This window comes from Bubalus kerabau, chromosome 15 (genome assembly GCF_029407905.1).
Source record: "Bubalus kerabau isolate K-KA32 ecotype Philippines breed swamp buffalo chromosome 15, PCC_UOA_SB_1v2, whole genome shotgun sequence".
In the NCBI taxonomy this organism is placed as follows: Eukaryota; Metazoa; Chordata; class Mammalia; order Artiodactyla; family Bovidae; genus Bubalus; species Bubalus kerabau.
This window is the reverse complement of record NC_073638.1, coordinates 52776091-52790955: the sequence shown is the minus strand read 5'-3', so window position 1 is coordinate 52790955 and position 14865 is coordinate 52776091. Positions and strand designations below refer to the sequence as shown.

The 14865-nt window shown below is 55.1% G+C and overlaps 1 protein-coding gene across 2 annotated transcripts in view; it reads left to right on the top strand.

Moving 5' to 3' along the window:
• Positions 1–14865, top strand: part of PDE2A (phosphodiesterase 2A) — a 69308-nt gene that overhangs the window by 36578 nt on the left and 17865 nt on the right. For both annotated transcript variants that reach the window (XM_055548998.1, XM_055548999.1), the window contains 3 exons: positions 251–339; positions 9726–9835; positions 10595–10650. In XM_055548998.1, the coding sequence (XP_055404973.1) occupies positions 251–339; positions 9726–9835; positions 10595–10650 (255 nt within the window). The remainder of the gene's footprint in view (positions 1–250; positions 340–9725; positions 9836–10594; positions 10651–14865) is intronic.

Genomic DNA, 14865 nt, shown 5'->3' with positions numbered 1-14865 from the left:
GAAATATTTCAGGGTTGTGGGGTATTGGTGGGCTGTGGTCTGTTCCTTCAGCGCATCAGACCCTCCCCAGGAGAGAGTGAAGTGCTGAGATCACACGGGAGTTTTCCTATCCTGGCTGCACTTAGAATCACCTGGGGAGTAATGACGGACAAACAGATGCCCACGACCTTGGCACCCAGACCTGTGTCAGACTGGAAGTGGGTGGTGGGAGGGCCTTTCCTCTGGATCTCATGAGTGCCTTCTGTTCTAGGAGACAGTCTACACCTACCTGCTGGACGGGGAATCCCGGCTGGTGTGTGAGGAGCCCCCCCACGAGCTGCCCCAGGAGGGAAAAGTGCGGTGAGCTGCTCTCCCCCCGTTGCCCTCTCACATGGTCAAGGGAGACCACAAGGTCTGGTCTCACCCTCCCCATCTGACCTTGACCTCAGCCTCCCTGCCAGCTGGGGTTCCCTGGCCAGCTCACCGACTGCAGCATAGAGGGGAGAAGCACTGTCTTCTGTTGTGTTTGGGGAGTGGATGACACAGGGAAAGTGCCAACTGCTAGATTTCCTCCTGGAGAGCTATTCTAAACCACTGCAGCCTCCTTAGCCTGAGTCTCAAAAGGTCAGGGCTACAGTTTGTCAGCTAGAACCCCAGCAGGTTATGAGAACTGCCTGCAGGTTCTCACAGAATCACAGAACTCGGAGTCACAGAATGCCGGACCTCATGGTGTCAACTCTGAGAACGGGGAGATCACAGACCACGTCCCGCTGTGGGTTCTGGAGCCCAGCTGCTTGGGTTCAAACCCCAGCTCCAGTTTACTATCCAGGGCAAGGGACTCAGCCTCTCTGTGCTCCAGTTTTCTTGCTTGTAAACTGGCGATAATAATAGTACTCATCTTGTAGTACTATTATGGGAGGATTCTTGGGAGGATTAAATGCTTAACACATGTAATGCCCTTAAAACTGTATCCATAATGAATGCTAAATGTCTGTTTTTATTTTCATTATGGTAGAACACTGGAATCACTGACTTCAGGAACACGGGCTCAGTGCCCTATTGTCCCTTGACACCTCTGAGCCTATTAAATTTAGCCTCCCTGTTTTCCAGATGAGCAGACATCGTGAGACGTGTCCAATGCCACATACTTGGTGTGAGGCACAGCCAGGTCTGGGACATGGTATCCTAGCTCCTGGCTGTCCAGGGGAGAGAGAAAGGAAATGGAGCTTGTCTGATGAGAAAGTGTGGATGGGCAGGAACTCTGGTCCAGAGGAGGGCAGGCCAAGGAGGATATGAGCACTGCCCTCTGGGTGGTGCAGAGGCGTCACGGACCCAGGGAGCACTGGGTCGGGAGCTATAAGGGCTGAGTGGACACCATTGGGGGTGTTACCAGGAGGCAGCGCTCCACTCCAACAGGTCAAGCAGTCAGGGATGTGGCCTTTTCAGGTAGTAGTTGCGGTTGGCAAGACACCTGTCACAGAGGCCTTGGAAAGAGCTGCTTTTGGGGGATGCCAGAGGTCCTAATACTGGGGGTGCTGGTGGTCCTGAGACCACCTCCCCCGGTATGTGGAACCCTGGCTTCTTTGATGCTGTTCTATCCTCTGGCACTTCCCCATGGAAGGGGATGGTGCCTCTCCAATAGCTCTGAGCCTTCCCACCTCCTTTTCCCCCATTCGATTTTCCCACAGGGTGGGCAGGTAGGTGACACTGTCCCCTTTAGCGTCGTTTGACAACTTCTCTTCTCGAGGACTGTGTGGACTAAGGCAGCCATGCTCTTCTCTGGCTTCTAGTGTCCCATCTGTAAGATGGCAGGATAGGCCTGGGAGGTCTTCAGAATCTTAAGGGAAAAAATGCTATAATGTCCCCTCTTCTCCTCTGAGCCTGTAACCCTACCCCTAATCCTCAAGAACTTTATTTAATGTGAGGTTATCCGATCCAGTAAGTTTCCTCGAGGCAGCCTGGGAAGGCTCTCCTGAGAGAGGGATGCAGGATCGTAGACTCAGACGGCAAGAGGGGAGCATCCTTCAGGGTCTGCACTGCTCCTTCTGAGCCTGTGTAAGCTGGAGTGGGGGCGGGGGGCTGCAGTCCAGGCATCTTTGAGGGGCTCAGATCCTCTGCAGCATCAGAAGCCCTTTCAGTAGCCCCACCTCCGGCCACTTCAGATTCAGTAATGCCTTTGGAAAAGGTACTAAAAAAAAAAAAAGCAATTAAAAGTAAATGTTCCAATGCAGTTAGCCCAGAGTTGAGTGGAGGGGGGAAGACTGCTGGGACACGAGGCTCAGAAATCCTAGGAGGCCGAGGAGACAAGGCTGGTGAGGCTGGTGGGGCGTCCCACCAGCAAGTATGGGGATGAAGGTTCAGGCCAGTCCCCTCTTTTGAAATCTCTGCTCTGCCCACTCAATCACTCACTGTGTGGTGGTGAGCCCACCTCCTCGGCTTGGACTGAAAGACAGAGGTTTGTGGAAGAGGCAAGGGCAAGGGCACTCGAATGGGAGTCAGACAGGCCTGGATTCTAGCCCTGCCCCATCCCTGCCCCACTGGGGCCCCTTCCAAACCTGTTTTCTCACCTACAGAATGAAGATAACAGTGGGCCCTGCCTATGGGCTTAATGAGATCATAGATGCCAGGGCTTAGCCTAGGGCCAGCACACCGTAGGAGGTTAATGATTGCTGATTGCCCCCCACCCCCAAGTCCCAACGTATTTACTCATTGGGTAACCTTGAGAAAAATTACTTCCCTTCCAGGGCCCTTCCGAAGGTGCCCTCTGTGGCTCTCTGAAGGGCCCTCTGGTGAACCATCGGGAGACCAGGCACCAGCCCCAGCCCAAGGTGGAGCCTGAGTGCTGGCCATGCCCAGTGGAGGGGGTGCTCCTCCAGGAAACCCTGGAGGGCCGGCAGGGCTGGCAAACAGCAGCAGGTGTGAAGTGAAGACGGATCATAAAGACAGATAAGGGCCCAGAGTGGTGTGGGGAGGCAGGGTGGAGATGGGCCAGGGGGGTAGTGAGGCGGCCCCACCAGCTACCCAGCCCTGCCCGTGATGCCCTGCACCCCTCTGCGGGCTCACAGATGCCGTTTCATCCCCTCGTGTGTCCTGGGTTCCCTGCCTCCTTGTGCTTGCCGTGCTGTCTCCTCCCCCGCCAAGTCCTTCCATGTACCATCTCCACCCTGACCAGCCCATTTCCCTTCTCTGCCAGGGCCCAACCCGAGGGCCGCTAGGAAGCCTACACCATAGATCCCCAGCACTAAGGAGGATTCAGTTTTCAAAAAAAGGTGTCTGGGCCTTGGCAGCCTCCCTAGGGGATGGGTCTGTCCACGAGAAGAACCCTGGGCTGGGAGCCAGGACAGCATGACTGCCATCACAAGCTCTTGCTGTTTCCCGGGCCTCAGTCCATGCTTCTGCGCGCTGATAAGCTGGGGCACTGTGACGTCTGAGGGCTGCCGCTCGGAATCCTGAGGCTGCAGGGGGGGTGCTTCAGGGCTGGGGAGGGAGAATCCTGGAGGGCTGCCTGGGTGAGAGGCTTCCTGGAAGCCTTCTCCTCTCTCTTCTCTGTGCCCCGCCTCTATCTCAATCAGCCTATTTCAGTCCTCTCCTCATTGTGTCTCCTGCCATCTTAAAGCCTCTGATTACTCCCTGCTGAGTACAGTGAAAGCCTTTCTGACTAAAGCGGAGACACCGCCCACCCCAGTCCCAGCTGGCTGTCTCCCTCTGCCACCATCTGGGGGGGCCCAGGGGCCCAACCCTGAGAGACATTTCTTCCTCAGAGTTGACTGGGTCCCCACTCACTGCAGAATCCGTCTGTCCCTCTGCTTGATCTCAAGGGACACAGAGAACAGTCTGTTCCATCTCTGTGGAGTCTCACTTTCTGGGGGAGGGAGAGGGAGATGGAAAGGAGGGTTGGGGTCTTGGCCTGAATCATAATTTGTCTCCAAGAGGGATGAAAGATGAGAGTGAAGATGAGGCCCCTGGAGGTGGGGGGCTTTGTCAGGGGAGGGTGGCCTGACCTAAGAAGGGGCTCAGAGGAGTGGAAGAGGGCCTGGTGCTGTTTCCAGGCCATTGACCCCACCGACAGAGAGCCTTTTCCTCTACCCTCCGCTAAGCAAATAGTTGTTAAAGGGACGGAACCGTCATAAAGTCCACGCCCGTTCCTCTGCCGACTCTGTGTCCATCTGTCTTTATCTTCACTGGGGCAGCCCATGACCACCCAGGCACCAGGGCTGAGTCATTAGCCTTCAGTCTGGACAGCTGGCCCTGGGGCTGTGGCGTTCCCTCCCCTCCAACATCATCCTGGTTGGAGGAGGCAGTCAGGAGGGGAGAGGAGGCAGGGTTGGGGCGCTGAGTTGTGGGGACGTCATAGGGGATGGGTGGCTTCCCCGGTGGCTCAGCGGTAAAGAATCCGCCTGCAATGCAGGAGCCGCAGTAGACACGGGTTGGATCCCTGGGTCAGAAAAATCCCCTGGAGGAGGGCACGGCAACCCACTCCAGTATTCTTGCCTGGAGAATCCCATGGGCAGAGGAGGCTGGCTGGCTATAGTCCATAGGGTCTCAGAGAGTTGGACATGACTGAGTGACTTAGCAGGCAGGCAGGCAGGCAGACATGATGGGGGGATGTGAGCAGTAGATGAAGCCCCAGCCCTGACTGGGTGGAGGAGACACAGCCTTGGAGTCCCTTACCCACTTTCAGCATCTTTGAAACCTCTAGGGGGTCAGCAGTTCTGGAAAGGGTGAGGCAGCAGAAAAGGGCTCATAGCAGGGTGGGTTGAGGTGGGCAGGGCCTGGCACAGCCCTGCCCAGGGCTCTGGGATGTGGCCGGCCAGGAGAGGGTGGGTTACAGAGCAAAGTTCCGAGGTGTGGGGGGGACTCCTGAGGGTGGAAGATCCTTGGAAGGCCCAGTGCCTGGTGGAAGATCTGGACCCAGTTAAGGCTGACCTGCCCCAGCGCAGCCTCCCTTTTGCTGTTCCAGGGACCTCTGAGACTGCAGGCCCTCACTGAGACCCAGTTTCTGTCTCTCAGATTCTCCCTCTCCAGTGAGAGTTTTACTCAACAGCCAGCATGATCAGCCTGAAATTGAACCTGACCTTCACCTTGTCCTGTTCAAGTCCCTGGGCTCCCAATGTCCTCAGGATCAAGCCTAGTTTCTCAGGGTTGTGACCCTCTGCAGCCACCAGGCTGGTGGACACACATTCTTTCTTTGCTCTGAGCCTTTGCCGTGCAGTTCTCTCCACCTGCACTTCCTTTCCTGTCTGCCTTGATAACGTCTGTGTGTCCTCTAAGACTCAACTCAGGCATCTCCTCCTTCAGGAAGACTTCTCCTTCTCTGATCCCACTTCTGTCCTGCATCTGGGTCAGCGGGGGCCTGCTCTTCCTTCGTCAGGGCTCCCATCTCTGCTCTCAGGCGTGAGTCTGTACTTCATTTGCTGGACGACACCATGACTCCTCTTCTTCTCTTGGTCCTCGGTACCAAACCTGACCCAGAGGGACTCTGTGGAATAAACAAATACTCTGTGGAATGGCTTTAAGCAGAATGTCCCCATAGTTAGGACATCTTCCCTGACTCTGGCTGGATTTAAGGGACCCGACAGGAGGCAGGAGGCGAGGAGAGAGGCTGCTGCAGGTCTAGGGGAGAGGTGTCTATTTGAGCTGGGCAGTGGCTTGGGAATGGAGAGCAGGGGAGAGCCGTGGGGATGCAGGGGCAGTGACTCACCCATTGGATGGGGAGTTGAGAAGAGGGAGACACCCAGGACAGTTTGAGGATAAGCTGCAGGGGACCCGGTGGATGGTTGTGCTACTTCCGGGGAAGCGGTGGAGAGAATAAGTTCTGATCAGTACTGGGGGGATGTCTGACTATTTCAGGGACACCCAGGGCAGGCCTTCAGCCAGACTTCGAGTCCTGGAGCTTAAGAGATTGGGGGCTGGAGAGTCGTGAGACCATGAGCACAGAAGGGGAGTCTTGTGCAGAAGAGAAGAAAAGCTCAGGTCAATTCCTTCATCAGGGTCCTGGCTTGAGGGCAGAGTTGGGAGGTAGGAGGAGAGAAGCCAGGGCAGCCCACAATCTGGGGGTTGGGAAGAGAGGAGTCAGGGGTCAGTGAGATGAAGCAGCAGCACTTACTGACCAGCAGTGCAGGGACCAGCGCCACCTGGTGGCTGACCGATAACTAGCTTACCTGAGGCCAAGTGATTGGGTGGGGTCCGCTACAAGGGGTCTGGCTGAGGGTCAACAAGGCCAGTTCCTGTTTCCACGAAGCCCCAGCCTTTATCAACTTAGTCACTCGGAAACGTGGCTGCCATTGCCTCCTGCCACCCTAGATCCCTGTTCCTTCCTGGGGTGACTGGCACAGCTGGACAGCTCAAAACTGGAATCTGGCCCTCCAGAAACCTAGAGGTCCAGGTGTGAGGGCTGGAAGGTGGGAGACACCAGTGGTCATCGTAGAATGTGAACCAAGGAACCAGGAGTGAATGGGTTGGATTCAGAATGTTGCATAACCCTGATTGAGGCATTCAGCCTCTTTGGTCCTTAATTTCTCTAGCTGCTGTGACCTGATCTGGGGACTCGCAGACTACCCCTCTCGTTTCCTCACCTGACCTTTGCTGGGCTCCCATGAGCGACTCCACATGCACACATCAGAGTCCCAGCCCTGCAAGCGGCTCTTCTCTCCAGGCCAGGCAGTTCCTACAAACACAATTAAGTGGAGGCAGCATGAGGGATGAAGAACCCAGGACAATTAATCATCAGGGAGTGACATTTGGTGAAAACTCAGGCGCTTTATTAAGCAGGAAGAACCAGAGGCTGGGGGGTGGGGGTGGGAATGTGTGGTGAAGGCAGAGAGAAGCTCGTTCTTCCTACCACAGGCTCCCCTGTCTCAGTTCCCACCCCTGCCCCCATCACACCGATGCCCTATGCCTCCTTGACATTCACATCAGTCCCCATTGGAGCCTCAGTCCCCTCTAGTCTTTAGAAAGACTCAAGCATACTGGTTAGTAGTATGGGCTCTGGTGCCAAATGCCTGGGTTCAAGTCCAGGCTCTACCTCTTGCTAGCTGTGGGACTTTGGAGAAGTTACTTAACCTCTCAGCACACTAGTTTCTCCACCTGAAAAATGGACAAGATAATAGTATTTAATCTATGGGATCATTGGGAATTCATCTATGTAGTTTGACTGGACTTCATAGGCACATCAGTTCAGTTCAGTTCAGTTGCTCAGTCGTGTCCGACTCTTTCCAACTCCATACAGTGCAGCATGCCAGGCCTTCCTGTCCATCACCAACTCCCAGAGTTTACTCAAACTCATGTCCATCAAGTCGGTGATGCCATCCAACCATCTCATCCTCTGTCGTCCCTTTCTCCTCCTGCCCTCAATTTTTCCCAGCATCAGGGTCTTTTCCAATGAGTCAGCTCTTCGCATCAGGTGGCCAAAGTATTGGAGTTTCAGCTTCAACGTCAGTCCTTCCAATAAACACCCAGGACTGATCTCCTTTAGGATGGACTGGTTGGATCTCCTTGCAGTCCAAGGGACTCTCAAGAGTCTTCTCCAACACCACAGTTCAAAAGCATAAATTCTTCGGTGCTCAGCTTTCTTAATAGTCCAACTCTCACATCCATACATGACTACTGGAAAACCATAGCTTTGACTAGACAGACCTTTGTTGGCAAAGTAATGTCTCTGCTTTTTAATATGCACATGCTGCTGCTGCTGCTAAGTCACTTCAGTCCTGTCCGATTCTGTGCGACCCCAGAGACAGCAGGCCACCAGGCTCCCCCATCCCTGGGATTCTCCAGGCAAGAACACTGGAGTGGGTTGCCATTTCCTTCTCCAGTGCATGAAAGTGAAAAGTGAAAGTGAAGTTGCTCAGTCATGTCCAACTCTTAGCGACCCCATGGACTGCAGCCTTCCAGGCTCCTCCATCCACGGGATTTTCCAGGCAAGAGTACTGGAGTGGGGTGCCATTGCCTTCTCCGAATATGCACATGCTGCTAAGTCATTTCAGTCGTGTCTGGCTCTGTGCGACCCCATAGACGGCAGCCCACCAGGCTCCCCCGTCCTTGGGATTCTCCAGGCAAGAACACTGGAGTGGGTTGCCATTTCCTTCTCCAATGCATGAAAGTGATAAGTGAAAGGGAAGTCACTCAGTCGTGTCCGACCCTCAGCGACCCCACGGACTGCAGCCTTCCAGGCTCCTCCATCCATGGGATTTTCCAGGCAAGAGTACTGGAGTGGGGTGCCATTGCCTTGTCCGGAATATGCACATAGGGATGCGTAATAAACTTCTGGAATCCCCCTCCTGTGCTTAGCACCAAAAGTTGCTCCAGATGATTTTCTGAAGATTCTGATGTTTCGATTTCTACTCTCCACCCCAGATCTCCCTGGAGGGCTCAGAGAGGTTAGGTCACTTGCCCCAAATCAAGTGGTAGCTATGGCAGGCTTTAACCCAGACAGCCTAGCTGTGAGCCCTGGCTTTTACTTGCTCTGTGGGATTTGTGCTGTACCCTGAAGGTACCTTTCCCATATCTACCAGCAGGAGGCACCAGAGGCCAGACTGTAGCTGCTTGCTCCTCTGCATGGGGAGGGTAGAGTCAGGGTCTGAGACTCTGATTTTTTTTTTTTTTTAATTGAAGGATAATTGCTTTACAGAATTTTGTTGTTTTCTGCCAAACCTCAATATGAATTAGCCATAGGTATACATATGTCCCCTCCCTCTTGAACCTCCTCCCCATCTCCCTCCCTACCCCACCGCTCTAGGTTGATACAGAGCCTCTGTTTGAGTTTCCTGAAACACACAACAAATTCCCATTGGCTATCTGTTTTGCATGTGGTAATGTAAGTTTCCGTGTTACTCTCTGCATACGTCTCACCCTCCTTCCCTCTCCCCGTACCCATAAGTCTGTCTTCTATGTCTGTTTCTCCATTGCTGCCCTGCAAATGAATTCTTCACTACCATCTTTCTAGATTCCATATGTATGTGTTAGTATACAATATTTATCTTTCTCTTTCTGACTTACTTCACTCTGTATCATAGGCTCTGCTTTCATCCACCGCATTAGAACTGACTCAAATATGTTCCTTTTTATGGCTGAGTAATATTCCATTGTGTATATGAACCACAACTTTTTTGTCCATTCATCTGTCGACGGACATCTAGGTTGCTTTCATGTTCTAGCTATTGTAAATAGTGCTGCAGTGAACAGTGGGGTACATGTGTCTTTTCAGTTTTGGTTTCCTCAGGGTATATGCCCAGGAGTGGGATTGCTGGGTCATGTGGTGGTTTTATTTGTACTTTTTTAAGGAATCTCCATACCGTCTTCCATAGTGGCTGTATCAATTTACATTCCCACCAACAGTTCAGGAGGGTTCCCTTTTCTCCTGAGACTCTGATTTTTGCCTTCGTCATATCCACCGTGCAGCGGCTCAGCTTGTCCAGATTCTCACAGATGTGCAGGGTCCAGCCCACTGTGTGTCCCCAGGCTGGGGCCTGTTCCTCTTTGATCCAGAGACTGAGTGTGCATGCTAAGTCGCTTCAGTAGTGTCCGATGCTTTGCAACCCTATGGACCATAGCCCTCCAGGCCCCTCTGTCCATGGGATTCTCCAGCCAAGAATACTGGAGTGGGTTGCAGGGCCTTCTCCATGGGATCTTCCCGACCCAGGGATTGAACCCTCATCTCTTGTGTTCCCTGCTTGGCAGGCGAATTCTTTACCATTAGCACCACCTGGGAAGCCCAGAGACTGAGAGGTAGAATCGTATCCTCTTTTCAGAGAGGCTGTGATCTCCCGGAAGCGGCTGGGCTGCAATGGACTGGGCCCCTCAGACCTGCCTGGGAAGCCCTTGGCAAGGCTGGTGGCTCCACTGGCTCCTGACACCCAAGGTAAGGGCTGGGGGCTGGGCAGGGGCAGGGAGGGGCTGTGGCCCCTGCTCCCCAGACCATATCTGTCTTCTATCCCTGTCTGCATCTCTCTGTCTCCTTCTTTCTCTTGCTCTGTGTTTCCAGCAAACCTGTCATCTAATTCTCTCCCTATTGTGCGACTAACCTCTCTGAGCCTCAATTTCCTGGTCTGTAAAATGGGAACAACAGAACCTGCCTTGAGGGGGTGTTGCTTGTGCTGGTGGTTAGATGGGCTGAAGTTGTCACGCTCTCTGTCACTCTCTGTTTTTCTTTCTTTTCCTCTCCATGCCCCCTGTCCGCATGTCTCTCTGCTTCGTGTCTCAGTCTCTCTAGGTCTCTGTCCTCTGTCTCGATGTGGAAAGTGCACAAGACTGGGAGTCAGGAGACCTGACTTGCTGTGTGATCTTGGGCAAGTCACTTCCCCTTTCTGGACCTCAGTTTCCCATCTGTAAAATAGGGGTGCTCAGCCTTAACCTGCCTCCCTCCATCCCAGGGTTGCTGGGAGGATCATGAGAAAGTTGCCAAGAGTGGGGGTTTCCTTCTATGCAGGGGTTGTTGCTGTGGTCATTTTTGTCACTGCCTCAGGACCCATCTTTCTGTCTCTCTGGGTCTCTGGGTCTCTCTGTGTCTCTATCCCAGCCTCTCCCTGTCTGTGTCTTTGTCTCCCTCCCTGGGTCCTGGCTCAGTACCTCTGAGCCTCACTGGCCCCACGGGACCACCTCATTGCCCTCTCCCCCTCAGTGCTGGTCATACCGCTGGTGGACAAGGAGGCCGGGGCTGTGGCAGCTGTCATCTTGGTAAGAGCAGTTGTGGGTGGGATGGGGAAGAGAATAGGGGAGGGAGCAGGGGAGGGAGCAAGGGAGGGAGCACTGGACGGAGCTGGGGTGTGTGTGTGTGTGTGTTGAACAGCAAGTTGGGGTGGAGATGGGGGAAACGCAGGTCTGGGAGGAGTCAGGGAGGAGCCCTCTGCCCCACCTTGAATGGGCAGGATGAAGCTGCCTGCCCACCAGCAACTTGTGGAGGGATGTGCGAGCCCCATCTGGACTCTTACCTGGTAGAGCCTTGACACAGCCCTGACCAAGACATCCTTCAAGAAGGGTTGGGGGCAGTGTCCCAAGAGGCCATGCATGCAGCCAAGTGGGAAAGGACCGAGTGACACTGAGGAGGGTTGTGCAGATACCACCGACCGGACCGAGAAATGTGGGAAAGCCAGTCAGAGATGGGGGTGACTGGAGCTGGGAGGCTTGAGGAGACGAGGCCCCCGGAGCAGGGCTGCCTGGGAAGGCATCCAGTCCCAGCCAGACCCACATCCGAGGCTGGGACAGATGCCAAGCAACAGGGCGGGCTTCCTGGGGCGGGTGACTGGAGGGGAAGGGGCCTCAGCTGGAAGGAGGGTCGCTGCTGGGTGGAGGGAGTTGAGCCGGCACCCAGAGCCAGGGCCCCTCCTGCTCTCTGCTGCCCCCTCGCGGAGCTCCCCGCTTTCGGCTCCCCCTGTGGGGTTGGGTGAGCTTTGCGGGGTCGCGGCTCTGTGTTTCCTCCAATCTCTTAGGACTGGACACAGGTTTTGAGGGTCCGTGGGGAAGTGCACCCTCAAAATCTGTGTCCAGTCCTTAGAACCTAAGGGTTAGCGCCCTCAAATCGCCGTTATTAGGGATCAACTTCCGCGGAGGGGACCACCGCCTCGGTAAAGGGCGCGGACAGATAAATGAGCCGGTCTCGGAGCGCCCGCCGGGGGACTCCTCCTGAGCTCATTAAAACGAAATTAAAGGTTTCCCAGGCGCCTGACCTTTCCCGAGCTGCTGGCGGGGGAGGGCGATGGGCGCGGGGGGCGGCCACGGGGAGAGGAGAGGAAGGAAGGGACACTTGGCTTGGTCTCCTCGGAGCCCCATCTGCCTGATGGAGGGGGAGGCGGCCCCCTTGGTTTCTCCCGCAAGCTGCTCCGCCACCCCCAGCTCCTGTTCCCGCAGGGAACGGATCTGCCGTTGGCACCCAGCTCTCAGCGCCGCTTGCCTCCCTCCTCTGGTCCCCATCTGTCCCAGAGCTGGTGGCTTGGAGGAGGACCTGGGTTAGGCACGCTGTGCAGAGGTGGGGCGTGGGAGGCGATGGCTTGGTCGCCCACCTCTGTTGAGGGAAAGGGGTCTGGGGTGCCAAGTTCCTAGAAGGACTTCCTGTGTCGGGGGCTGTGAGGGCCGGGCCAGTAAGGAAGCAGCTCCTACAATGGCAAGATGCTTGGAAGGTTGTTGTCTTGTGGACGGGAAGAAGGATGATTGCTGTGACCGCTATTCACCGTGGCTCATGTCTGACCAGGAGTTCAGGCTTCAGCCTTCTCCTGGGGGTAGGAAAGGCTCTGTGTATTGGCAACGGGGATTGGTCAGATCACTTAAATTTATGGCACCCAAGCAAAACTCTGCTCTGGGCCCTGCCTGCCCCAGGACAGGTGCTGAGGCAGAGAGAGGAGTCGGACTCATTCCTGCCTTCTAGAAGCTCAGTCCCGGGGAAGGCAGGGCCACCCTCAGACCACTACTGGCCAAATGAAATAATGCTGGAGCGCCAAGGGGTGCCTCACAGTGGAGACTTTGGGACTTGGGGAGAGGGGAACAGACAGAGAAGAAGGGATAGGATATTCTAGGACCAGCATGAGCCGAGTCAGGGTGATGGAGTGTGGAGGGGAAGAGTGTGACACAGCAAGGCTGAGGAGTGGGGTGCGTGCTGGTGAGCAAGATGCTACCTGTGGCTGCCAGGAGTTCCTGACTACTGTCCGCTCACCTCCTCAAACACCCTGGGCAGTGAGGAGCTCTTGAAAAGTATTTGGATTATTTGCAATCTTCCTCTCCTCCAAGCCTGGCCCTCCCTACTCAAGTGGAAATGTTCTTCTCCGGGACACCCCCTCCCCAGAGCATACAGGTCTGACACATCCCGTCTGGCTGATCCTGTCCGGCTGCTCCATGCCCCTCCCTGCCCTATGCTCCTGGGGCCACAGGATCTCACATCCTCTGAGAGACAGCATAGGCATCCCCAGACCTCCCCGCTGCTGCCAGATCCCAAGGGCTAAGGTTCTAGAGGGTAAAGGGAGTACCCAGGGCAGATCACTTGGGAGGGCTGACTCACCAGCTCCTTCCTTAACAAGCCCCATTCCCCTCTCTGGGTCTCTGCTCTTGTATTCATCATCCCTCCATCCATCCACTTACCCATCCATCAATTGAAGGCATATTTCTTGAGCACCGCCAGGCACTGTGCTATGCGAACATAGCAGCAGTGACCGAGACAGACCAGACGGGCCCTGCCTTTGCAGACCACACAGTCTGGAGGGGTGAGGGCACCGGACATTAAACAAGTGAGCAAAACAAAGAGAGAACTGTAAATGATGGTAAGTGACAGCAAGGAAACCTGGGAGCCCTGCAAGGAATATTGGGGCCTGATGGCGATGGGGTCAGCAGAGGGCTGTCTGAGGGACATGCCGTCCTGCACAGAGCTCTGGGCTCCTGCAGCTCGCAGCTTGGGTAACTTGATTGCAGATTCTTTGCAGAGTCTTTGGCTCTGCTCTTTGATTCTGGGATAAGTCCCATTGAGGAGCAGGGAGCCTTGGGTCCCTGGCATTTGATATGTGATTTGTGCCCACTCTTTCTCTGAGCTGTGCCAGCTGTACCAGTTCCTTACTTGGGGGAAGGGGTGTCCTTTAGCTCTGTTGAACTTGGTGAGGGGGTGGGCCTTTGCTGGGCTTTCAACTTTCTCTGCCGCCCCGGTCCCTACTCCAGAGAGCTCCCACTGGGTCGTAGACCCGCCCCCTAGTTAGCAAGAGTAGGTACAATTGTGCGTTCTGTTGGTGGGCAAGGAGCCGTGTGTGTGTGTGTGTGTGTGTGTATGTGTGTGTGTGTGTGTGTGTGTGTGTGTGTGTGCTGATTATGTTTGCTTATCGGGAGGGGGCAGGGATGGGCAGAAGCGTGTGCATGGCTCTCCAGTATGTGAACTCAAGTGTCCTGTGTACAGATGTGAATGTGCACGTGTGGATGGTAGTCACTGTGAGTGTGTGGGTGTCTTTGACTGCACTGTGTGTGTGTGCATGTACGCACATGCCTGATATCTCTATGGGACAGTGTGTGTGTGTGTGTGTGTGTGTTGGGGGGCACTGAGGGTCTCCATGAAAGTGTGCCCTGTGTTTGTGCACGTGGTGGCTGGGATGGGCTGAGGCAGCCCAGGAGGCATGCAGGGAGGGCAAGCCCAGCAGGTGGAGAGGACGCAGTGATTCCTTCCTTCCCTCCAGCCCTCTGAGGCTCGTTCAACCTCCCAGCTCTGACTGGGACCAGGCTATTTTGCCAACCCCACAGCCCTAGAGGGGTCCCAACCTTCCCTTTTTCTGAGAGATGAGTCCAGGTGGCAGGAACAAGAAGGATGTCCTCCCCCATCTACTAATAGTAAAATGCCAACATGTCTCTGTAAACCATATGCAAATGAGCCATGCTCCCAGCCCCTTTCAACAACCTGTCTCATGGGAATCATAGATGGAGCCTCATCTGGAGCCTAACCTTCCACACCATTGGTGGCCCAGGCCTCTTCCGGGTCTTCCTGCCTCCAGTCTTGCTCTGTCCAGTTCTCCCTACCTCGTAGACCATGGTCTGCAGATGCTAAAGTCTGCCCTGAATCCCCCGTACAACCAAGTTAAAGTCCAATTCCTGTACCACGGACGGCACCCCTGCCTGGGTCCTCAGCTCCTCATACCACCTACTACCCAGCTGTCAGGACAGCCTCCTGCCTGCAGCATCCTCTCCGGGCTCTGTTTGTCTTCCCAGACTTCAGTGCCAATTTTGAAAGCTCCCCAGGTGCCCTCCCCCTCTGAGCTCCCACAGCCTTTAAGTTCCCACCCAGTCAGTCTGCCCTCTTCTTCCCCAGGTATGAAGTTCTACACCCCCCTCCATCATATCGCCCTCCTCCATCCCCCCCACCCCCCACCCCAGCCAAGCTGTGAGCTTCCTGAGAACCTGCTGGTCTCCTCCTCTCCATCTGCTCCTGGCAGG